The sequence below is a fragment of the Mus caroli genome, unplaced genomic scaffold, assembly GCF_978045245.1.
Source record: "Mus caroli unplaced genomic scaffold, Mus_caroli_1 scaffold_12, whole genome shotgun sequence".
Taxonomy (NCBI): domain Eukaryota; kingdom Metazoa; phylum Chordata; class Mammalia; order Rodentia; family Muridae; genus Mus; species Mus caroli.
The window spans coordinates 90,008,695-90,036,689 of NW_028227267.1; the positions used below are offsets into that span (position 1 = coordinate 90,008,695).

General features: G+C 35.7%; 1 protein-coding gene across 5 annotated transcripts in view; it reads right to left on the reverse strand.

Annotated features, from left to right (window-relative positions):
- The window catches only part of Pcdh9 (protocadherin 9), an 865,561-nt gene that overhangs the window by 514,888 nt on the left and 322,678 nt on the right, over positions 1 to 27,995 (reverse strand). For 3 of the 5 annotated variants that reach the window (XM_021181287.2, XM_021181285.2, XM_029469350.2), the window contains exon 3: positions 24,373 to 24,474. The exons of the other annotated variants lie outside the window; for them this stretch is intronic. In XM_021181287.2, the coding sequence (XP_021036946.1) occupies positions 24,373 to 24,474 (102 nt within the window). The remainder of the gene's footprint in view (positions 1 to 24,372; positions 24,475 to 27,995) is intronic. 5 annotated transcript variants of the gene reach the window in all.

Genomic DNA, 27,995 nt, shown 5'->3' on the forward strand with positions numbered 1-27,995 from the left:
ATCCTGAAAATTTGCATCATTTGTACAGATAAACAGATATTTATCTGCGCCTGTACATGGAGAAATGCATTGAGAAAGGTTTGTGGGGTTTTTTTTTCAACACTATAAATCTCCTAAGAGCAGACAAAGCTCCTCCTTATGGAAGCTGTGATATGTCCTACAATAATTTTCTATACTTGTGCCAAAGAACTAAAAATAAAGATGACATGGGAAGTTTTTGCACAGTGCGAATCACAAGCTCCATTGTAAAACTGAGTCATCATGTTTGAGTTTCAAGAAAACACACCCGGGTTAGGGAGCTCACTGCTTTGATTGCCTTTCTCCTGCCTGGGCCGGCTGAGATAGAAAGCCTGTGCTGTGGTTATCAATAACTGCTAGGAACTCCGGCCATAATCGAGTAGATAGCTGTAATGTAGCATCGTGTTGAGAAAGTAAATGTGCTAAGAACTGTTAGAGGCTGAGGTTTATTGAGACAGCCATGATTACTTTGCAGACTGAGTATGTCTTTGTCCAGCTAAGGCTGCAAAAAGCACTTATAGAAGTTATCGGGTTATTTAAACTAAACATATATCTAGCTCTCTTCGTTTTATTTTATTTTATTGTCACGCAGTAGGATGTAACTTGGGGGTTTAATCACAGACTGTCTTCTTGTTCCATCCTTTAACTCATTGCTCATACTTCTCAAGGTCAACGAGAGCCTCCAAAAGGACGTAGCTGTATTGATTGATTGAGTGTCTGCAGTGTTTCTGCCTACAGGTGCTGGTAAAGGAGCCTGTTGTGTTTTCAATAAAGTGACTGAAGAAGAGTGGGGTTGAGTCTGTTAACCAGACACATAAAGCTAGACATTCCCTGGAGATTTTGGTTCATTGTATCTCAAGCCCCTTGTCCTTTACTCCATGCTGAAGTTGAGGACTTTAGCCTCTGTGTCACTATTAGTATCCCTAGGAGAATGAACTCTTCCTGGTTGGGGAATTAAATAGAGTATTCAGAGGTATAGGAGTCAACATAGAGAATAGTTCTTTTCTCTTTGTGCGGATGTATTGGTGCATCCTCAGAAAAAGGCTAACTCTGTAAAGCAAAGATCACTCCTGCTGTGATGTCTTCCACCTAAGTATGTATATCAGTTGCTGCTGAAAAGAAGTCAGACAAAAAACACACTGCAAAAAGCAACAGGGGCAGTGAGTTTGCAAACGTCTGCTTATTGATTTTAAACATTACATACTTTGGAGTCACTGTATCTTTATTTTCTAAAGAAATCATTAGGCACAGATATATAAAGAAAAATATATTATAAATATAAAAGATATGGTCTCTATTTTGTAATTCTTGGTCCATCCTGGAATAATTAGGTATGTGAACAATGAAGTTATCAATGAAATAAGTCAATTGTTTCATACATGGAAGAAAAACAGTTGTATTTATAATTGGATTGTATTCTTGCTTTTCCCTTTCCTCTGTGGCATCATGATTTTATTGCTGTCATTCTAACGTCAATGATGACATTTTTTCCGGGCTACATTTTTAAAATGTCAGGTTTCTTGAATTATGATTTGCATACAGTAAGATTCACCCTTTTAAGAATGGAATTCTGAACACTGAAAAACACACAGTCATAGATCCTGACTAAGAGACATCAGTTATTATTCTGTTCTGTTTAACTAAACTTCTTCCTTCCTGAATTTAGAGTCAGACATCATCAATTTAGAGTCAGATGTCATCTTGACTTTTGACTTAACTCACAACATTACTCTGCCTCTGTATATAACTTTCAAAAGAAAAATTACATTAAAAATTGTGATGGCAGAGTATTGATCTCCTTATTTAAGATGTGTAGTAAAAGTTGGTCTGTTTGTGTTTGTTTCGGTCTGGGCTGCTGCTTTTGCAAGTTTTACAACACAGAGGCACCTTGCTGAAGAACACAGACACCATCTCTTCTAGATACACTTATCAATGTGAGTTTTTCCATGTCCAAGTCTTAGTTGATAGGCCAAGAGGCTAACTTTAGATAAGTCAATTAACAAATTCAGCTGCTTAAAACACATTGTCTAATGTCCTACTTAACTTGAGCCAATGTGTTTCCAACATTTCATCCACGCTCCTGCCTTCCCTTGTTTTTCCTTGTTTTTGAAATGATTTCTACTTTATATATATATATATGAGAATATCTTGAATAATGTCTTGTTTACATATTCAACTCTAATGGTACTACCATTCTTTCACAAGAACCATTACAATCAAATTATAGAATACCTTCTCACTCGAAAACTCTAACACATTATTATTTGAAGTTAAAGTGTTCATCATATTCCAACCCCAACCAATCTTTGATATTATTGTTTGTATCACTTTTCTTTTAAAGGATCATGTAGAAGTGGACCATGCGGTATAAAGAACTTTTTGTATGTGTCTGTGGCAGTGTCTTAGTATTACCTTGTATCCTATCACAATTTATTCTCAGTCCATAGAATTGTATTTGGATCTTCATAGTGCATCAATATTTCGTACTAGAAAGGTCCTCAACATTTTGCTTTTTAGATACGTTTTGGATCATGATTAAATATGCATCTATGCACATGTAAATAAATACAGACACACAGGTAGGCATATAGTTACACACTTGCAAATAAAACAGAGTTTGCTGTCTTCTACCCCAGTGAGATGAAACTTTTCAATGCCTTAACTATAAGATTTCTTATATAATGGGGTCTGTAAATGGATACACAAAAGAGTCACAATTTTGAAAGCAGTGCTATAACCCCTACAATATTTAAGGGGGGAAACTCATATTTATAAAATGCTCAAAATTATCCAGAAATATGAGATTTGCTGAACTTTTATGGTAGCCATTTTTGTTCCATGGATGCTGTGTTCTAAATATACATTAGTCAGAGTTGAGATGACACACCCAGAAAGGACTTGTCAAAACAGTATAGAGTTAAAAAAAAAAAAAACCTAATGGATTATTTACCAAAGGAATATTAATATTAAGAAATGACGTTTGAAAAGTCTAAATCTTTTCTATCAAGCTTCCTACGATTAAATAAAACTGTTTATATATTTAATAAAGAGATAGGTAGCATATTTTATTTGTTGGATATGTGTACTAATTTTCTTTCACCATTATACCATAATGTATACAATTTGACATTTACATAATTCCAGTTCCAAATTAATTACATACCCATTGATTGCAAATTTTAGCTTTTTAACAACCCCTGATGGAAATGCTAAAATGTCTTTCCACTCAAATTTGTAACTGTGCCTATAGAATTTTGTAATATGAAATTTTGAACGTTTGAAATAGGCCAAATTGGGGTAGGTTTTAGGGGAAAATAAGCAGGAGAAAGATGACATGAAAACATAAGATCAAAACACATTGATCCAGTAACTTATGGAACAGAGGTAATGACATTTTAATGCTTTTGTGGCATTTCCTAAAACCGTTTTCAATGTTAAGATTCCAGCTTAAGTTTTAAATATCTGATATATTGATACACTTAACGAAATTATAGTGATACTATTAATCTCGTATCATCCTCCAAGCCTATGCATGTATTTCCTAAAATCACAGCCTATCTAGATCTTCTTTCCCACAACACATACACACACAAAAGCTTGAGTTTCACCATTATACCATAATGTATACAATTTGACATTTATATAATTCCAGTTCCAAATTAATTACATACCCATTGATTGCAGAATTTTAGCTTTTTAACAACCCCTGATGGAAATGCTAAAATGTCTTTCCACTCAAATTTGTAACTGTGCCTATAGAATTTTGTAATATGAAATTTTGAATAATTACTTCATTATGTTACTTTGATTAAAATTTAATTTAGTATAATTTGGGGAATACTAGAAAAACTACTCTTTCAATCTTTTAAAATTTTGGCCAATGATATATTTAAGTTTTCATGTGTGAGGGAACCTCTAATTCTTTAAACAGAGTAAATAAAGGCAAAAATAACAAAGAGTTGCCAAAAGATATAAGACTTTTGTGTCAGGAAGTTCTTTGAGTTTTGCTTTCTTGTGTGATTTTTGAGAAAGTATGTTATTAATTAGTTAAGTTTTCCTGACTTACAATCTTTTTGCTTTTCCTGGGATTAGAAATATGTGCAAACAGGCTTCTTAATAGGTTTTGGCTTTCTGCAGAATACTACTATTTGAAAAAAATAAAAATTAAGAAATGTGTATATTATTTAATATTTGATACATGGCACAAAGCATGGTACCATCATGGGCTTTTGAACTACAGTCTGTTTTTAAAAGTGATAGGCTTTTCACATGTGCACACACACTCTGTCATTATATCTAAATTGTTCATAATTTATGATAAGGCTCTTTTTTAAAATGTTAATTTATTTATTTACAACCATACAGATGCTTGTGAGCCATTATTAGGTTGCTGAGAATTGAACTAAGGAATTCTAGAAGAGCAATCAGTGGAGTAGGGCCACAAGCCTCTTCGGGTCTGACCAGCACCTGGATAGCTAGAGCACAGGGTCGACTGACACCTGCCAGCTACCCACGACACCCGCCACAGGATTTTGAGACTTCTGGTGAGTGGAACACAGAGTCTGCTCCAATCTTTAAACAGTGACAACAATAACAACTAATCCCAGAGATTACCAGATGGCGAAAGGTAAACATAAGAATCTTACTAACAGAAACCAAGACCACTCACCATCATCAGAACACAGCACTCCAACTTCGCCCAGTCCAGGGCACCCCAACACACCTGAAAAGCTAGACCCGGTTCTAAAAGCATATCTCACGATGATGGTAGAGGACTTAAACACACTTAAAGAAATACAGGAGAACACTGCTAAACAGGTAGAAGACATTAAAGAGGAAGCACAAAAATCCCTTAAAGAATTGCAGGAGAACACTGCTAAACAGGTAGAAGACATTAAAGAGGAAGTACAAAAATCCCTTAAAGAATTGCAGGAGAACACTGCTAAACAGGTAGAAGACATTAAAGAGGAAGCACAAAAATCCCTTAAAGAATTGCAGGAGAACACTGCTAAACAGGTAGAAGACATTAAAGAGGAAGCACAAAAATCCATTAAAGAATTGCAGGAAAACCAGACCAAACAGGTGATGGAATTGAATAAAACCATCCAAGACCTAAAAAGGGAAGTAGAAACAATGAAGAAAACCCAAATTGAGGCAACACTGGAGAGAGAAACACTAGGAAAGAAATCTGGAACCATAGATATGAGCATCAGCAACAGAATACAAGAGATGGAAGAGAGAATCTCAGGTGCAGATGACTCCATAGAGAACATCGGCACGACAATCAAAGAAAATACAAAATCCAAAAAGATCCTAACTCAAAATATCCAGGAAATCCAGGACAAAATGAGAAGACCAAACCTACGGATAATAGGAGTACATGAGAATGAAGATTTTCAACTCAAAGGACCTGCAAATATATTCAACAAAATTATAGAAGAAAACTTCCCAAACCTAAAGAAAGAGATGCCCATGAACATACAAGAAGCTTACAGAACTCCAAATAGACTGGACCTGAAAAGAAATTCCTTCCGACACATAATAATCAGAACAACAAATGCACTAAGGGAAAAAGGTCAAGTAACATATAAAGGCAAGCCTATCATAATTACACCGGATTTTTCACCAGAGACTATGAAAGCCAGAAGGGCCTGGACAGATGTTATACAGAAACTAAGAGAACACAATTTCCAGCCCAGGCTACTATACCCAGCCAAACTCTCAATTACCATAGATGGAGAACCAAAGTATTCCACGATAAAACCAAATTCACACATTATCTTTCCACGAATCCAGCACTTCAAAGGATAATAACAGAAAAAAAACAATACAAGGACGGAAACCACGTCCTAGAAAAAACAAGAAGGTAATCCCTCAACAAACCTAAAAGAAGACAGCCACAAAAACAGAACACCAACTCTAACAACAAAAATAAAAGGAAGCAACAATTACTTCTCCCTAATATCTCTTAATATCAATGGACTCAACCCCAATAAAAAGACATAGACTAACAGGCTGGCTACAGAAACAGGACCCAACATTTTGCTGCTTACAGGAAACTCATCTCAGAGAAAAAGATAGACACTACCTCAGAATGAAAGGCTGGAAAACAATTTTCCAAGCAAATGGTAGGAAGAAACAAGCTGGAGTAGCCATTATAATATCTGATAAGATTGACTTCCAACCCAAAGTCATCAAAAAAGAAAAGTAAGGGCACTTCATTCTCATCAAAGGTAAAATCCTCCAAGAGGAACTATCAATTCTGAATATCTATGCTCCAAATACAAGGGCAGCCTCATTCATTAAAGATACTTTAGTAAAGCTCAAAGCACACATTGCACCTCACACAATAATAGTGGGAGACTTCAACACACCACTTTCACCAATGGACAGATCATGGAAATAGAAACTAAACAGGGACACAGAGAAACTAACAGAGGTTATGAAACAAATGGATCTGAAAAATATCTACAGAACATTTTATCCTAAAACGAAAGGATATACCTTCTCCTCAGTACCTCATGGTACCTTCTCCAAAACTGACCACATAATTGGTCACAAAACAAGCCTCAATATATACAAAAATATTGAAATTGTCCCATGCACCCTATCAGATCACCATGGACTAAGACTGATCTTCAATAACAAAATAAAAAATCAGGAATTCAAGGCCCATACCTAACCATGATAAAAGCAATATACAGCAAACCAGTAGCCAACATCAAAGTAAATGGTGAGAAGCTGGAAGCAATCCCACTAAAATCAGGGACTAGACAAGGCTGCCCACTCTCTCCCTACCTATTAAACATTGTACTTGAAGTCCTAGCCAGAGCAATTAGACAACAAAAGGAGATCAAGGAGATACAAATCGGAAAAAAAGAAGTCAAAATATCGCTTTTTACAGATGATATGATAGTATACATAAGTGACCCTAAAAATTCCACCAGAGAACTCCTAAGCCTGATAAATAGCTTCGGTGAAGTAGCTGGATATAAAATTAACTCAGGCAAGTCAATGGCCTTTCTGTACACAAAGGATAAACAAGCAGAGAAGGAAATTAGGGAAACAACACCCTTCTCAATAGTCACAAACAATATAAAATACCTTGGCGTGACTCTAACTAAGGAAGTGAAAGATCTGTATGACAAGAACTTCAAGTCCCTGAAGAAAGAAATTAAAGAAGACCTCAAAAGATGGAAAAACCTCCCATGCTCATGGATTGGCAGGATCAACATTGTAAAAATGGCTATCTTGCCAAAAGCAATCTACAGATTCAATGCAATCCCCATCAAAATTCCAACTCAATTCTTCAACGAATTGGAAAGGGCAATCTGTAAATTCATCTCGAACAACAAAAAACCTAGGATAGCAAAAACTCTTCTCAAGGATAAAATAACCTCTGGAGGAATCACCATGCCTGACCTAAAGCTGTACTACAGAGCAATTGTGATAAAAACTGCATGGTACTGGTATAACGACAGACAAGAAGACCAATGGAACAGAATTGAAGACCCTGAGATCAACCCACATACCTATGGTCACTTGATCTTTGACAAGGTAGCAAAAACCATACAGTGGAAAAAAGACAGCATTTTCAACAAATGGTGCTGGCACAACTGGCGGTTATCATGTAGAAAAATGCGAATTGATCCATCCCTATCTCCTTGTACCAAGGTCAAATCTAAGTGGATTAAGGAACTCCACATAAAACCAGAGACACTGAAACTTATAGAGGAGAAATTAGGGAAAAGCCTCGAATATATGGGTACAGGGGAAAAATTTCTGAATAGAACAGCAAAGGCCTGCACTGTAAGATCGTGAATCGATAAATGGGACCTCATAAAGTCGCAAAGCTTCTGCAAGGCAAAAGACACCATCAATAAGACAAAAAGACCACCAACAGATTGGGAAAGGATCTTTACCTATCCTAAATCAGATAGGGGACTAATATCCAATATATATAAGGAACTCAAGAAGGTGGACTCCGCCTCTTCCGGTCAGAAAAACACCGGGGCAGCTGGGGCGCAGGGTCAGCTGACACTGGCCAACTACCCACAACACCCGCCAAAGGATCTTAAGACTTCTGGTGAGTGGAACACAGCTTCTGCTCCAATCCAATTGCGCGGGACCTGAGACTGCATTAGTTAGGGAAGCAGAAACCGGCCCGAGTAGGGCCACAGGCCTCATCCGGCTGGATCAGCGCTGGGGTAGCAGGAGCGCAGGGTTGCCTGACACCCGCCAGCTACCCACGACCCCCCCCCCCCCCCCCGCCGCAGGATTTTGGGACTGCTGGTGAGTGGAACACAGCTTCTGCTCCAGTCCAATCACGCGGGACCTGAGACTGCTCTGGTTGGGGAGAGAGAAATCCGACCTACATAGGGCCACAACCCTCTTCCAGTCAGAAAAGCACCAGGGCAGCTGGGGCGCAGGGTCAGCTGACACTCACCAGCTACCCACAACACCCACCACAGGATCTTAAGACTTCTGGTGAGTGGAGCACAGCTTCTGCTCCAATCCAATTGCACGCAGGACCAAAGACTGCATTAGTTAGGGAAGCAGAAAACCGGCCTGAGTAGGACCACAGGCCTCTTCCGGCTGGACCAGCACCGGGGTACCATCAGCTACCCACGACCCCCGCCGCATGATTTAGAGTCTGCTGGTGAGTGGAACACAGCTTCTGCTCCAATCTTTAAACAGTGACAACGATAACAACTAACCCCAGAGATTACCAGATGGCGAAAGGTAAACATAATAATCTTACTAACAGAAACCAAGACCACTCACCATCATCAGAACCCAGCACCCCCACTTCGCCCAGTCCAGGGCACCCCAACACACCGGAAAAGCTAGACACGGATTTAAAAGCATATCTCCTGATGATGATAGAGGACTTCAAGAAGGACTTTAATAACACACTTAAAGAAATACAGGAGAACACTGCTAAACAGGCAGAAGACAATAAAGAGGAAGCACAAAAATCCCTTAAAGAATTGCAGGAGAACACTGCTAAAGAGTTACAAATCCTTAAAGAAAAACAGGATAACATAATCAAACAGGTAGAAGTCCTTACAGAAAAACAGGAAAACACATCCAAACAGATGATGGAAATGAACAAAACCGTACTAGACCTAAAAAGGGAAGTAGACACAATAAAGAAAACCCAAAATGAGGCAACACTGGAGATAGAAACCCTAGGAAAGAAATCTGGAACCATAGATACGAGCATCAGCAACAGAATACAAGAGATGGAAGAGAGAATCTCAGGTGCAGAAGATTCCATAGAGAACATCAGCACAACAATCAAGGAAAATGTAAAATGCAAAAAGATCCTAACTCAAAACATCCAAGAAATACAGGACGCAATGAGAAGACCAAACCTACGGATAATAGGAGTGGATGAGAATGAAGATTTTCAACTCAAAGGACCAGCAAACATCTTCAACAAAATTATAGAAGAAAACTTCCCAAATCTAAAGAAAGAGATGCCCATGAACATACAAGAAGCCTACAGAACTCCAAATAGACTGGACCAGAAAAGAAATACCTCCAGACACATTATAATCAGAACAACAAATGCTCTAAATAAAGATAGAATACTAAAAGCAGTAAGAGAAAAAGGCCAAGTAACATATAAAGGCAAGCCTATCAGAATTACACCAGATTTTTCACCAGAGACTATGAAAGCCAGAAGATCCTGGACAGATGTTATACAGACACTAAAAGAACACAAATTCCAGCCCAGGCTACTATACCCAGCCAAACTCTCAATTAACATAGATGGAGAAACCAAGTATTCCACGACAAAACCAAATTCACACATTATCTCTCCACGAATCCAGCCCTTCAAAGGATAATAACAGAAAAAAACCAATACAAGGACAGGAACCACGCCCTAGAAACAACAAGAAGGTAATCCCTCAACAAACCTAAAAGAAGACAGCCACAAGAACAAAATGCCAGTATATAAACAAACTCAAAGACAAAAACCACATGGTCATTTCGTTAGATGCGGAAAAAGCATTTGACAAGATCCAACACCCATTCATGATAAAAGTCTTGGAAAGATCAGGAATTCAAGGCCCATACCTAAACATGATAAAAGCAATCTACAGCAAACCAGTAGCCAACATCAAAGTACATGGTCAGAAGCTTGAAGCAATCCCTCTAAAATCAGGGACTAGACAAGGCTGTCCACTTTCTCCATACCTATTCAACATTGTACTTGAAGTCCTAGCCAGAGCAATTCGACAACAAAAGGAGATCAAAGGGATACAAATTGGAAAAGATGAAGTCAAAATATCACTTTTTGCAGATGATATGATAGTATATATAAGTGACCCTAAAAATTCCACCAGAGAACTCCTAAGCCTGATAAACAGCTTCGGTGAAGTAGCTGGATATAAAATTAACTCAAACAAATCAATGGCCTTTCTCTACACAAAGAATAAACAGGCTGAGAAAGAAATTAGGGAAACAACACCCTTCTCAATAGTCACAAATAATATAAAATACATTGGCGTGACTCTAACTAAGGAAGTGAAAGATCTGTATAATAAAAACTTCAAGTCTCTGAAGAAAGAAATTCTAGAAGATCTCAGAAGATGGAAAGATCTCCCATGCTCATGGATTGGCAGGATCAACATTGTAAAAATGGCTATCTTGCCAAAAGCAATCTACAGATTCAATGCAATCCCCATCAAAATTCCAAATCAATTCTTCAACGAAGTAGAAAGTGCAATCTGCAAATTCATCTGGAATAACAAAAAACCTAGGATAGCAAAAACTCTTCTCAAGGATAAAAGAACCTCTGGTGGAATCACCATGCCGGACCTAAAGCTCTACTACAAAGCAATTGTGATAAAAACTTCATGGTACTGGTATAGTGACAGACAAATAGACCAATGGAATAGAATTGAAGACCAAGAAATGAACCCACACACCTATGGTCACTTGATCTTCGACAAGGGAGCTAAAAACATCCAGTGGAAGAAAGACAGCATTTTCAACAAATGGTGCTGGCACAACTGGTTGTTAACATGCAGAAGAATGCAAATCTATCCATTCCTATCTCCTTGTACTAAGGTCAAGTCTAAGTGGATCAAGGAACTTCACATAAAACCAGAGACACTGAAACTTATAGAGGAGAAAGTGGGGAAAAGCCTTGAAGATATGGGCACAGGGGAAAAATTCCTGAATAGAACAGTAATGGCTTGTGCTGTAAGATCGAGAATTGACAAGTGGGACCTCATGAAACTACAAAGCTTCTGCAAGGCTAAAGACACCATCAATAAGACAAAAAAACCACCAACAGATTGGGAAAGGATCTTCACCTATCCTAAATCAGATAAGGGACTAATATCCAATATATATAAAGAACTCAAGAAGGTGGACTCCAGAAAGTCAAATAACCCCATTAAAAAATGGGGCTCAGAACTGAACAAAGAATTCTCACCTGAGGAATACCGAATGGCAGAGAAACACCTGAAAAAATGTTCAACATCCTTAATCATCAGGGAAATGCAAATCAAAACAACCCTGAGATTCCACCTCACACCAGTCAGAATGGCTAAGATCAAAAATTCAGGTGACAGCAGATGCTGGCGAGGATGTGGAGAAAGAGGAACACTCCTCCATTGTTGGTGGGATTGCAAGCTTGTACAACCACTCTGGAAATCAGTCTGGCGGTTCCTCAGAAAATTGGACATAGTACTACCGGAGGATCCAGCAATACCTTTCCTGGGCATATATCCAGAAGATGTCCCAACCGGTAAAAAGGACACATGCTCCACTATGTTCATAGCAGCCCTATTTATAATAGCCAGAAGCTGGAAAGAACCCAGATGTCCCTCAACAGAGGAATGGATACAGAAATTATGGTACATTTACACAATGGAGTACTACTCAGCTATTAAAAAGAATGAATTTATGAAATTCCTAGCCAAATGGATGGACCTGGAGGGCATCATCTTGAGTGAAGTAACACAATCACAAAAGAACTCACACAATATGTATTCATTGATAAGTGGATATTAGCCCAAAACTTAGGATACCCAAGATATAAGATACAATTTGATAAACGCATGAAACTCAAGAAGAATGAAGACCAAAGTGTGGACACTGTGCACCTTCTTAGAATTGGGAACAAAACACCCAGGGAAGGAGTTACAGAGACAAAGTTCGTAGCTGTGATGAAAGGATGGACCATTTAGAGACTGCTGTATCCAGGGATCCGTCCCATAATCAGCTTCTAAACGCTGACACCATTGCATACACTAGCAAGATTTTGCTGAAAGGACCCAAATATAGCTGTCTCTTGTGAGACGATGCCGGGGCCTAGCAAACACAGGAGTGGATGTTCACAGTCAGCTATTGGATGTATCACAGGGCTCCCAATGGAGAAGCTAGAGAAAGTACCCAAGGAGCTAAAGGGATCTGCAACCCTATTGTTGGAACAACATGATGTACTAACCAGAACTCCGGAGCTCTTGTCTCTAGCTGCATATGTATCGAAAGATGGCCTAGTCGGCCATCATTGGAAAGAGAGGCCCATTGGACTTGCAAACTTTATATGCCCCAATATAGGGGAATTCCAGGGCCAAAAGAATGGGAATGGGTGGGTAGGGAAGTGGGGGGCGCTATGGGGGACTTTTGGGATAGCATTGGAAATGTAATTGGGAAAATATGTAATAAAAATATTAAAAATCAAAAAAAAAAAAAGAAGGTGGACTCCAGAAAATCAAATAACCCCGTTAAAAAATGGGGCTCAGAACTGAACAAAGAATTCTCACCTGAGGAATACCGAATGGCAGAGAAGCACCTGAAAAAATGTTCAACATCCTTAATCATCAGGGAAATGCAAATCAAAACAACCCTGAGATTCCACCTCACACCAGTCAGAATGGCTAAGATCAAAAATTCAGGTGACAGCAGATGCTGGCGAGGATGTGGAGAAAGAGGAACACTCCTTCATTGTTGGTGGGATTGCAAGCTGGTACAACCACTCTGGAAATCAGTTTAGTAGTTCCTCAGAAAATTGGACATAATACTACCAGAGGATCCAGCAATACCTCTCCTGGGCATATATCCAGAAGATGTTCCAACCGGTAAGAAGGACACATGCTCCACTATGTTCATAGCAGCCTTATTTATAATAGCCAGAAGCTGGAAAGAACCCAGATGCCCCTCAACAGAGGAATGGATACAGAAAATGTGGTACATTTACACAATGGAGTACTACTCAGCTATTAAAAGGAATGAATTTATGAAATTCCTAGGCAAATGGATGGTTCTGGAGGGCATCATTCTGAGTGAGGTAACATGTTCACAAAGGAACTCACACAATATGTACTCACTGATAAGTGGATATTAGCCCAAAAACTTAGGATACCAAAGATATAAGATACAATTAGTTAAACGCATGAAACTCAAGAAGAACGAAGACCAAAGTGTGGACACTGTGCCCCTTCTTGGAATTGGGAACAAAACACCCATGGAAAGAGTTACAGAGATAAAGTTTGGAGCTGTGAAGAAAGGATGGACCATCTAAAGACTGCCATATCCAGGGATCCATCCCATAATCAGCTTCCAATCGCTGACACCATTGCATACACTAGCAAGATTTTGCTGAAAGGACCCAGATATAGCTGTCTCTTGTGAGACAATGCCGGGGCCTAGCAAACACAGAAGTGGATGCTCACAGTCAACTATTGGATGCATCACAGGGCCCCCAATGGAGGAGCTAGAGAAAGTACCCAAGGAGCTAGAGGGAACTGCAACCCCATAGGTGGATCATTATTAGGAACTAACCAGTACCCCAGAGCTCTTGTCTCTAGCTGCATTTGTATCAAAAGATGGCCTAGTAGGCCATCACTGGAAAGAGAGTCCCATTGGACTTGCCAACTTTATATGCCCCAGTACAGGGGAATGCCAGGGCTAAGGGGTGTGGGTGGGTGGGTGGGGGACTGGGGGGGGAGTGTATTGGGGACTTTTTGGATAGCATTGGAAATGTAATTGAGGAAATTACCTAATTAAAGAAAGAAAGAAAGAAAGAAAGAAAGAAAGAAAGAAAGAAAGAAAGAAAGAAAGAACATTGAGTAAAACACAGTATCAAAGATCACTGTTCCCTCTTTAAGAGACTGTTTAAGTGATAGTTGGATACTAGGAAAGAGAACTCTATATCCTTCTAGAGTCCTTTCCCACACACCCTTGATTTCCCAGAAGCAGGCGTACACCATGTACAAGAACTTGCTCCAAATGGAATGTTATAATTCTGAGTGGCTCGGGCTTTTTAACTCAACCCATTAAATCAAATTGCCCCAAACAACTATTCATCTTGTTTACTAAGAAATCATAGGTCTTATGTTTAGCTAAACAATCCCTTTTTAAGGCTACCTACAGAGGAAAGTTCTCTTACTTGATCTCAGTAGTGGATGTGTTCTGAATAGATAATGATTTGAAAAGATTTGAATGCTGTAGAAGCAAGGAGAATCCCATCTGGGCTAGCCTTGGTAGCACTCTCATCTTTTCCAAGGTCTCCCTCCCTTTAAGGACTCCCTCCATGGAATCTATCCACAGGAAGTGAGAGAAAACATTGAGGTCTTAAGAAGGCAGTTCCTCACCCTGAGCCATCAGAGAAACACAAATCAAAATGAATTATGCTGGAGAGGATGTGGAGTAAGAGGAACATTCAAACAATGCTGATGGCAGTAAAAATACACACAACCACTATGGACATCAGTATAGCAGTCACTCAGAAAAATGGTAATCAAATACCTCAAGATCCAATTATGCCAGTCTTGGGCATATACCCAAGGGATGCTGCATCACAGAGACACTTGCTCAACTGTGTTTATTGATGCTCTATTCATAAGAGGCAGAAATTGTAAACAACCTAAATGCCCCTCAGTGGATGGATGGATGGATGGATGGATGGATGGATGGATGGATGGATGGATGGATGGAGAAAATGTGGTCCATTTACACAATGGTTTATTACTAGGCCATTTAAAAAGCAAGTCAGCCGGGCATGGTGACACACACCTTTAATCCCAGCACTTGGGAGGCAGAGCTTGGAATTTAGCCTAAAAAGAGAGAGACACTGATGAAGTAGAATAATAGGGTATCATACTGAAAGTCAAGCAGCCAGCATCTACCCTGGACTCTCTGTTCTCTTTGACAAAATCCTTAGATTATAGGCTCAGCAAACAGCCATTTTTGCCTAAAATCTTTTCCACAATTTATCTGCTGAGTGATGATTTCTATCTTTTTTGGTTGTAAACAGGAGCCGTGGGAGGTTTCATCCCATGGTGTTGTTAGTTCAGTTAATATAATCAAAGTGTTTCTGAAGAGTGTCTGATACATGATAAATGTAAGTAGGAGTTATTTGTTTTTCCTAGTGGCTCTCAAACTTCAGAAATTGACCCATGATCCCATACTGAGAAATCCAGAGGATACACCTGAACATAAAAACAAATATCCCTAAGATAAAAATGGAGTAAAATGATGCAGCTTCACTGCATGCAATATAGTTCATTATATTTTATTTCCACTTTCTGTCTTCCCATTTTAATCCTATTCAAATTAATTGTGTTTTGTAAGACATAGTTTATTCTATTCTATTTTAGAATTTTATATTAAATAATTACAACAAAAACATTAATCTGTTCTTTAGGTTCATATTGCTGTTTGCTGTTTGCACTAAAACTGCATTTTTAGCTTTTCTCTCATGTCACCAAAACTACTTCTCATGGATATGAGAATTTTCAGAAACAAACTCAAGCATTTGCTACATGTGGCTATCTTTGTGGATTAATACAAAAAAAGAAATCCGTCTTCCATAGATACCAAGTATTTTCTAGGCTTCTTCTAATCACATGGTCACATAGTTTAACATACAGATTAAAATGAATTCCAAATTGAATTTGTTGTTCATGAGATCTGCATTATATACTTTTAAAGGATTTTTTCAATGTATGTCATCTGATCATCTATGGGTATATCTGTCTGTGAGTACAGATGCCTTGTGAGGTAAGAAGGGGATTCAGTTATCATAAGCTTGAATTACAGGCAATTGTAAACTGCCAGGTGTGGGAATGGAATTCAGATCTACTGTAACAGCTGTATTCCTTAGCACTTCTTCAGCATTCCATTATTTATTCTATTGCCACAAGTATGTATTTCACACATGAAAGAGTATAATTGTCTTCTACTTATAGCTAGACTTTTTTCTCTTAGTTACATGAGACACTGGAGTTTATTATGGCATTTCCCTGAGTGTATATAAGGCATTTTTGGTCTTACTTTCCTATTTTGCTAATGCCCTTTACTTTACTTTCCCCTATCAGTGCTCCTCAGCCTACTCTCTAAAACCCCAGTTTCCAATCTTTTTCAACTTCATTTTTTACACTCCCATATATGTAAAACAAACAAACAAACATAGCCTTTACACAGTGTATATTGAATCATACTTTTAGATCTGAGGAAAATATATGAACGAACTCTAATGGGACTTTCATTTTACCTAGGGACTTAATGAAATTAAAACTTAAGTTATTAGGCCAACTTAGTCACTACATGTAACTACAGAATAGGACAGTTAATTTTATAAGAATATGAATGCTATTTTAATTGTTAAAGTTTAAAGTATCTTTCACAACTATGGTTTCATGAGTGTATATGGTAATATACAAATATTGTAATATTTGTTTTATAAACTATTAATTATATCATTGAAACACTTGGTGGATATTTTGAAACTGTTCATGCTGCAAAACTGCTAGAACGTAGAAAATATATAAAAAAGTTTGTATAATTTGTTTAGGAATATGTAATTAAATTGTGGTCATAGAGGGAATCCCACACTTCACATGAATGAAAACGAATGTCATGATTACTAAGTCAATGCAATACACTTCTTTAAATATACATTACCACTGACTTTTTCTCATTTCTATACTCTCCTAATATATATGTTGTTGATTTCTATTCCTCTCTGAGATATTACACAATACATTGTTTTCGACTGTGTACTCTCCAGGTGTTCAAATATAACTGTTTCTGGGAAGATTTCCAGTCACTGTAAATGAACATGCATTGAATTTTCTGAGAACTCTGCACATCAGAGTTAATTCTAAAACCATATGTTTGGTCTGCATTAATCACAACAGCATGCAACTTCATTCAATTTATAAGTATTCATGAAGCAGCAAGAGCTACATTTCATTCTCCCAGTGTGGTAATATTTATATTCATTTTGATGGTATGGTTTCTATGTTCACCCAAAAGATATGGGCTTAGATCTTATTTATTTTTTGGAAAATTCTGTTTTGGTTGTTTTGTTACATCTACGGGATGCTTCAGGAAAAATAAAAAGGCACTGTGGCTGTCACCTGCTTGAAAGACTCTGTGTACGCCAATCTCCCCACAAGCAGCTGTATCACAGCTGTCATTTTGACTGGTAAAGATATCTTTGGCTGATAAGTCTCTGCCTGTGGCACACAGAGTGACTTCAAACAACTAATTAGCAGGAACTAGGCCACCTCAAGGTTTGATGCTGTCCATCAAGGCTGTGACCACTGCTGACACCATCAGGATATCTGTCAAATATGGCTCTTCCTAAAAATACTACCAAGCCCACTCACTCTGTGGTGAAGCTAGAAATGGCACAATGTGTGGAATAAGAAGTAAGAGAAGGTGATGGCCAATCTATACAGACTTGAATAATTGGAAAAATACTGAACGCATGGGAAACCGAAATGTCCATTCATTTACATGTGTGTGCAGAACAGAAGGGAGTTACCTGAAAAAAATATCCCAGGATATTCTACTGAATAAATTCTTAGCCATAAAATATTTTGAGAACTCTTATTTAGCACTGCAAAAATACTGTTGTATATTCTCTTTTAGAAGGCACTAGTAATTATCATATATACCAAGTATCCCAATAGACAAAGATATAACTATATAACAGATGCATAGTGGATACAAAATTATTCAGTTCCTTCAATGAGCCATATCTGTTTACAGAAATGTCGGCATGCACTTGAATACTTAAATTTCCAGTTACATGTTTAGACATTGTTAAGCCAATTATCCTAAATTCACATTGAAAACAAATAAGGTCAACATTCTTTATAATTAAAGGTTTTGTGCTTGTGTAAATAATATACAGTTAGATTTCACATACATTTATATCATATTAATTACAAATGTGAGGTCTTAGAGTGTAGTTGTGTATTTTGAACCAGATTGAAGTTTTGTAATATAAGTCACAAAAGAGATCTAAGATAAAACCAGTGGATAGTCTCAAAAAGAAGTAAGAAAAAAACAATGCATTCTTTAACTACTCTGGTAAAATTTCTGGTTTGGTTTTATTTTGCATATTGAGCATCTAACCTTTCAATGCTGTTTACATAATAATAGACAGCTCTCTAGCTTCATGTGCTCTAATATCTCATATATAGCAAACTATGCCTATTCTTTATTGTGGAATAACTATAACTTCCTATGTCTAGTATTCCTCCTATATTAATCAGAAGTGAAAAGGGAACGAAGGAACAAAAGAACAAAAAGGAAAACTCTATGAATCATCATTTGTTAAGAGCATGATTATAGAAAAGTAAAAAATGAACACAATAAATAATCTGTTCTGCATCCCCTAAAGAAAAAAATTTCAATATCTCCATGGTTATGAAATACAAAAAGGAAATTTAGAGTTACTAAATATATTTACATACCAAAAGAGAAAACAAAGATAGACATGCTGAGCCCTATTTGTATATGTGCCTTTTTATAAAAGTATCAGAAAGTCCAAACAAAACCAGAGAATATATGTGACGAGGGTTCTGAAGTCTACCTTTCACTTTCTTTTTTAACATTAGAAAACACAAGTGATGAATGCTTTCCTTGATTGCACTTGCTCTGTTACTGAATTCTGCAAGCATCTCTGTGTCATTTGCGTGTGAGCTAGGTACAAGGTGTACCCGTAAAGTGTTTTAAATGAGGAAAAAATATACTTTGTACATTACATCATTTATACAAAGTCTTTATTTAAAACTATATGACACTTATTATAAGTAGTAGTTTAATATAGTTATATTTTCTTCCTAATATTCCTCTTACTCACTATATAACATCATACTATTTTACTCTATTAATGTTTCTATCACAATATTTTACAAATCTGATAACTCCTTAAAAGTGATAATTCCTATTTATTTATAAATCCATCAAAAATCTGTGTTATAAATTTAAATAAAAGGTCAAAAATTTCCCCTATCAAAATGTTTTGTCTATTTGCTGTGGTAATTTGCTGCAATTGCCCATCCTAGGATGTCTTAACCAACCATCTGCACCTACGAATTTCACACTTGAAATAACTGCCACATTTCTAAGGTCTGGCAGCTAAAATTCACACCAATTCATAAGTCCTTACACCAGTCTTACAAACTTTTAAAGCTAAAATTCCCATCTAACATCATTGTTTAGATTTTATCCCTACAAAGAAAATCTTAGCTGAAAATTTCATGTATTGAATTATAGACCATTTTGTAAGAACATTAGCTAAAGTATAATAAATAGTAATATCGAAGAGTTACTCATACTGATAGGAATTCCCACGTCCTTGTGTGTGTGTGTGCGTGTGCGTGTGTGTGTGTGAGAGAGAGAGAGAGACAGACAGAGAGACAGAGAGACAGAGAGACAGAGAGAGATTTCTATAACATTTCCCTGCCAGTTGAGGAATATAAAACCTCAAATCTCTATCTGTCTGTATCCTGTGAAGTTTCATGGCTCTGGGAAATGAGGTATTAGAGAAGGGAAGTGACAGCTAAATTTATAGATCAAAGATGTTTAGTAAGGTGATAGGCATAAATGGTATAAAATAATGCATGCTTTTCCATTTCTGTGTTTCTATTTTAACCACTGTGGTGCTATGTCAATGCTGTGACAGAGGGTATGGTAGGAAGAGGTAAAAACAGAAAAAAAAAAAAAAAAACTTTAATATGACAGTTTCACTTCAGCACCTCATTTGAACTCTAATTTAAGAAAGAATTTCAAGTATGATTCTTTATTTTTGACATTTGCTTGGAAAATCACTTTTATGCACTTTTAAGGTGGAATCTTTATTTTATTCCAAGATCAGAAATCCTAGGACATAAGCAAATTTTATACTACCATTTTCTAGTTCTACGACTTAGGTTAGGCTAATCCATCTCTTCTTTCCCTGGGTTTTGACTATGAAATCAGTTAGTTGTGTTAAATTTTAATATTGGCCCATGGACAGTGAAATAGTCTATGATGCTTTTGTTTTGATTGTTTGTATTCAAGCATTTTCCAACAGCTAACTGTATATTTTCTGAATATGAACATGGTTTTTATCTTACTCAATGTGGCAATGTGTGGCTATAAACAAATCACCTCACATCATAGTCTCAGTTTTCCCTTCCACAAAGTGAATAGAATTGTAGTTAGAATTAAAAATTAATATTTCAACAATACCAAAAAAACCCTGAATTAATGATGATATTCAAAATTGTAAATAAGCATTTATCAGAGTTTAAATGACTGCAGTTTTAAGTCAGCAATGCATGCAATTATAACATGTTTTATATTCAGTGATAGATTATAAGAATTAATGTAATGAATACAAAATACTTAGAGTAGTGTCAGGGACTAAAATATCTCAACACCTGATATTAGCATTTCTTTATGAGTAAGAATAATTATCTCAAGATTGGTTAAGGATGATATTTCATTATGGTTAAAACCTAACTGGTCACACCAGTCTTGGTTTTACTTTGTATCAAATGTCATAATATAAATTTAATGTTTTAATTTACATTAATTACCTTTAATTACCAGAATGTTACATGAACAAGTTAACCCTATAATTTACATATCATTTTATTAAATATATTAATATAAGTAAAGAAAACATTAATTCTGAAAATTTATTATTTACAAAGTACACTTACAAGATTTCACATATATTATAAATAAATAGCATATTCTAGAGAATTAAAATAGCATAGTCTAGAGAATTAAGTCATAGGTTATAATCATCTTTACTTTTTACACCTTAAAATTTATAAGCAATTCATTAATTCCTTTTCAAGGAACTCATTATTAAAATAAACCACTTTATTAATTGATCTGTATGTAATGAATATTTAAACTGAATATGTTTCACCCAGATATCTTTCTAGAACATTCAATATAACATACTGATTGTTCAATTTTCATAAGAAATATCAGACCTTAAATTTTGTTTTTAATAAAATATGCATTCGGGGAATTAGATGTACTACAATTTTACATATCATTATTAGGTCTTTGATAATGATGTGCAATGCATTTTAATCATGTCATACTTTTTCCTTTAACCACTACCAAATACACATACCTTTATACCCACAAAATCTATGTCTTCTATTTTTTAGGACAATGATGTCCAATTTGTGTTACAATGTAAATCTAAACTTATGATAGACATAGAGAAACAATAACAGAATATACATACAATGTTCGACAGACAGCCTGTGATGCAGAACATAAATTACAAAAACATACATACATTGTTGATTTTATTCATATTTAGTATCAGAGAATCAATTGAAAATATCTTGAAACGACTCTTTTCAAAATTGTTCACATCATAATTAGCTTTGAGCAATAATGGTCAAATGAAAGTGTGTGAGCAAAAGCTTTCCTAAAAAATTATTTATGTCTATGTCTTCTAATATAGCAAATTAAAATTACTTTTCCAGTAATTGAATTATTGATACAAATCAATATCATAAGAGTGTATATTTTTTTTTCTAATTTACCTAAAAACCAATAAAACTTTTATCTACTGTGTGCCTATAACACATCTAGGGGCCGGGCGTGGTGGCGCACGCCTTTAATCCCAGCACTCGGGAGGCAGAGGCAGGCAGATTTCTGAGTTCGAGGCCAGCCTGGTCTACAAAGTGAGTTCCAGGACAGCCAGGGCTACACAGAGAAACCCTGTCTCGAAAAACCAAAAAAAAAAAAAAAAAAAAAAAAAAAAAAAAAAAAAAAACATCTAGGAGTATAATTATCTTTATCTCACAATGTCTTTAAAAAGATAAGAAATTGTTCAGGAAACAATTTCTCTATCCATTAACCATCAAGGGCTTATATAAGATTTATTCACTTATTATTTTAAAAATGAGAGTTAAATATTTTAATAAATTCAATTATCAGATATTTGAAAGATGTGGATTTTCTTTACTTTTATAATTTTCTTAAAATGCCAGCTCAGAGAAACTGATAGGGGAGGGGGCAGAAGGACTGGAGGAGCAGAGGGGGATTGTAACCCCATTAGAAGAACAACATAGGCTGGCTGGACCAACCAGTTCTCCCAGAGACAAGACCACAAACCAAGGAGGATACTTGGAGGGATGCATGGCTCCAGTTTCATATGCAGCAGAGGATGGCCTTGCCTGACAGCAATGGGAGGGGAAACCCTTGGTCCTGTGGAGGTTTGATGCCCAGCATAGGGGGATGATGAAGAGGTGGGGTGGAAGAGTATGGGTGGGTGGGGAAGCACCTTCTTACAGGCAAAGGGGAGGGGGGAGGTCGAATATGGGATGGAGGAGTTGGTGGAGGGGTAACTGGGAAGTGGGATATCATTTGAGATGTAAACGAATAGAATGATTTAAAAATGAGAGCATTTTACTTATTTTATATATTTATATTTTTATGATTGAAATTTCCCCTATATAATCTATATTGTGTTATTTTTAGTAATAATTAGGGAGAGATCAGATAATACTGGTTATTTAAAAACATATATAGTGTTCGCGAAAACAAAAGCGATCATCAGACATGGTTGTTCTTGAAATTTTCAAGAGAATTAGAGAAATTCAAATACACACACACACACTCACACACACACCCTATAAACAAACACACTATTATATTTTTGTTGAGGTAGAATATCCTAAATATTTAGACTTCCACAAAAAAGTAAGTTCAAAATATGTTAAAGAGAATTGGAGGCTAATAAACCTAAATATTACTTTAACACTTTATGACCTCAATTAATTATTTTTCCTAAACACTTTAGGTGTTACATCTTTGTTATCAGCATATGATGTTACTGAAGCTTACAGAATGATGTATTTCTTTATAGTGTAATGATCAAACTGTTGCAAAAGAGTCTGGCAACAACTATATATATATATCTTTGCATAATTTAAGGAGTTGATTAAAAATATTCTTGACAAATTAAACTACAAAGACTCAAATTTATAAATATGTTACCCATTATCTCTATGGCTGCAGAAAATAAGGGAAATGTAAAAATTTTTCAAGATAAATTTTAACTAGTACAACATAAATTTTTAAAAATATTGATTCTTTTCTATTATACACCAATGTAAGAATATATAACATTATCGATACGTGTGTGTGTGTGTATGTGTGTGTGTGTGTGTGTGTGCATGTGTGTGTGTATAATTAAAAAAGAAAGCTAATACTTGTGAGGTACTTGTGTTGGTATTGCGATAATTGGGGGAAAGATATGATATAATTATATTTTAGTTAAATTTTTTAAAATTTAAAATTAAGAAAAATACTTAACACATATACACAAACACACACATGCACACACACAAATACACACACACACACACACACACACACATACACACACACACAGGAACAAAACAAAAGCAAAAATAAGAAGAAAACTTTCTGACTATGGCCAAGGTCTCATAAAGTATATTGTGTTAGATCTCCTAATATTACATAAACGTAAGTAAATGGAGTTTCTTGTGTTGGGAAAATAACATTTTAAAAACTATGATTTTTTTTTAAAATATTAATTTCGATTATATAAGCAATCAAATTTGGGTAAATACAGTTTTATAAAAAAGCAATTATTGAAGTTTCTCACAGTTTAACTAGCATATCTTGAGTAAGACTATCTTTGGTACCATTGTTTGAAAAATGTAAATCTTTTGGTGAATTAATATGCATGTTCTTGTGTACAAATAAGAAATAATGCATTAAGAAATAGCATATTTTTCGAAAACTCCAAAACAAAGTCATTGGCTATTTTTTCCAAAAATAGATAAAAATGAAGTTTATGTTCAATGCTAGAAGCATGATAAATTCAGAGTTACACTATTAGAAATGGGGGATAGGATCCATGAACATATTTCACTAATCTTATTTACTTTCACCTATAATAAAGCACTAGTAGAAAAATCCCATCATAAAGAGAAATCAGAAACCCAAAATTATCTGTAATAGTGAGCATAGTAGATTTAAAATCTAGAAAAAAAATAGCAACGCCCTGCACCAACTGTGACTCTACAGACGCAATCGTACCTCAGAATGGCTTTCTTCATTCTCGCGAATGTGGAAACTGGTAGAGCCGGGACATTTCTGATGTGTGACAGGAATATTGTCATTTTTGCTGTGTGAGTTACACTGAAAGAGATTACCAGATAATTGTACACTGAAAGAGATTACCAGATAATTGTGACAAACTACTCTACATGTCGAGGGTCCATTGAGAGACAAAGCTGTTTTCTGTGAGTCTATGGATCTAATGTACTTTCAACTATGCAGGATCCAGACTCAGATATCATGCATAGATAGATGGGAAAGCAGTAATGTGGGCATAATATTAGTATTTAGTGATTTAAAGGTATTAGTTCACTTCTACCAAAGAACATGTTATTTAAACATTAACCTGTAATATTGATATAAATGGATCAATTTATAGAACTTCAGATATTAAATTATATGTAAGCTTTTCACTATAACATTATTTAAGATGACTGCTTTCCACATTCTTCACAGGAGCTGTTCATGTAAAAAGAAGACATCATTCATTTCCTGTTCTTTTCTTTGTTCTTCCTTTAAAGTTTCTTCCTAGTTAGGGCAAGGCCACCTGTGAATATGGCTATTGGGCCATATGTGAAGTCTAACATTAAAATTTCTATAATCTTTAATTTAATAAAACACATCAGGCACCACTGGGAAAGAGTCACCATTCAACCGCAGATCAAAAATGTTATGATCTTTAAAAATATTTTTGTAATGAATTTTGCAGATAACAATTATTTAATTTGACTTTGTTGGAAATAGAAATATCTATATTATATTAAGAAAGATTTTAAACACAATTAATCATATAATAAGCTTTTTTGTATAGAAAAATTTATTTCATGATACACACACACACACATATCAGCTTTTTTCTCACCTCAACTCTATGAGAGTTCTAGTTCTACATGGGTAATTGAAACAAATACTGATGGGTACTTTGAACTTCTGTTGAGAACATAGCTAACTAAATCTTATGTATAATATCTAAAATGCGATCCTGTCCAAATCAGTTCACTGAATGCTTCTTAAATGGCCTGAACACCTTCAACCTTAACTGTGAAGATCTTTCTTTACAAAAGCTTTTGTTTTGTAAAACAATAAAAAATAAGATATATCTTTAAACATGTTTTGATAAACTGTAATCATCCTAGTCATTTTAATCAGTTTCTATACCTAGCCTTCATGCATATTTTCATGTTGATTAATCTACTTTAAACATCTCATGTATAATGCAGTTTTTCTCTCAAAGAAACATTTCATAAATCTCTGTGGCTCACCAGTTGTTCTTAACTTGGATAAGTTTTGAGAAATTTTACAAATGACCTAGTTCTGGTTTATACCAGTTAATTCAGAACTCACATTGCAGACAGAGATTAGGAGACGAGGCTGATTTATGTCATTCACCCATATTGCTCTGCTCATTTGTTCATTTATTTAGTAGAAAGTCATTTTTCTATGTGCATGCTATCTCAAGACATAGAGACATGTAAACATATTCCAATGACTTGCTCCAAAATGTCTGGAGGAGATTTCTCAGTTGAGCATCTCTCTTTTCACAAGACTCTAGTTTGTATCAAGTTGATGTAATACTAACCAGCCCAAGACCAAAGCCAAACCTTTGCATTGACTCTACAGGCATATCCTTGAGAGATGTGCAGATGAGGATGACTACATTAGTTTGCATTCAAGGTATAAGAAACTCCAGAAAAATTTGAAGAGATATATTTTGTCAATTCATGAGAAGTTATAGAAATTTACAAATAAAGAACGTGGAGATTAATTTGAAGATGAAGAGAAATACACTGAACTCAATAGTAGAATCAATAATGACAAGTTACTGAGCTCAGAATAAAGAGAACAATTGCCCAGGATAGGATATTTACTAAATACTGAATGACCTATTGGCAATGAACTTCTGTACCCAACTATAAACCATAAAAACATACAAACTGCTAAAAACATGAGTTCAGTTGCAACTGACTGATTATAGTTCAATAAATTCTCTCATTCTAATAGGTTTATGCCCATAAGCTTGTTTGGTGTCTCATTATGGAATAGCATCCATTTGTAAAATAGTCAAAGCATCGGAAGAAATTTCAACCATAGTTACTTCCTCATTATTTTTAATTTGTAATTTTCAGAGTAGAAAATTCCTTTGAAAATTAAATGCAGGGATCAAGCCAATGAAGAAAAGCATCAATATGATGAATAATATTTTGAAATAAAATATGGCAAATAGCTAAACATAAGAAAAAAATTGGGGGGTGGAAATAATTTAATCAGTATAGTCTTGCACATTTCTCCCTCAAAAGTTGCATCTTTAAACATAAACATATTTTAAATCTTTCTAGTTTTATTCTACCAAAACATTCTATTTATCAAATTCAGTATGAGTTACTGTAAAAAGCTGTGGCTCAAAATCATATTTTAAATCCGATTTATTCTCATAAAATACATACGGAAATAAATTTTGAGATGTTGCAAACTAAATAACAATTTTATTCCATGTAAATCACTGTAACTACATTTGTCTTATACCTTAAAGCCTTCAATATTTTTTCAATACTTGTGATTGATAGCCTGCACTTAAATATGAGGATTAAACTTTCTTTCTCCAAACACCCATTGTATTTCCTGAGAATATGGCTATTCACTACTCATAGAAAAGCCTACTCAAACGAGCTACACAAGCAGGTACTTTAGCTCTTTCAGTTTGGGGACAAATCTTAAGAAAGCACTTCATAGTCATGATATCAAGAGAAAAAAATCAATAGTTGAAAAGCGACAAAAGGTTTATGAAAAGTCACATAACCATAAATAAAAACGGGTTACGTGGTTTGCTAAAAGGGAGTTTGTTACTTTTACACTTCATTCTAGTGTAGCAGGTATGTTCTCTCTATTGTTGTGTTCCTCCTCCTACCTTCTTACAAAATCAAGATTCTTTGATGGAAATCAATGGCACTGTTAGAATTCCCGTACAAGCACTCTAGAGGAACGGGCTTTAGGTTTTGTGCCATAGTTTCCTCAAATAACAGGTTTATTTGTTAAAACCTCTCAGTGAGTATGCCATGCCTCCCCCTTGTAACAAGCCAAAGATTGCTGTCAGAGAAAACTGTAACATATCCTGGAAAGTTTTTGATGTAAAATTTCTAGAAATTAATAAAAAAAGATTATGTTCATGTACACATACACTCAAAACATCAACATTAAAAAGTATTTATATTTGATGACACCAACTCCTCTTTCTCTATACATAAAACAACAGCAGAAAAACTTTTAAAGAAAGTTTAATCCTCATATTTAAGTGCAGGCTATCAATCACCAGACGAATCACCTCAATTTCACTAAACCTCCCTATCCCAACCACCAGAAATAGTTAACATTAGTAATTCAGGGGACAACACTCAGTCCTCAGTAAACTTCATAAAGGAGAATTATTTCTTCCTGATGCCCCATAAGACACCACCTCTATCTCTTCACTCTTTTACTGCCCACTTTTAAAACCTTCTATGCCTAATAGTTTCATATTGGAAGACATAAGAAGGGATGGGATCCTAGTACTTCTTCACCGAGTATTTTCCCAGTGCCCCATTCATAGTAGTGAAGGTAAGGCATCT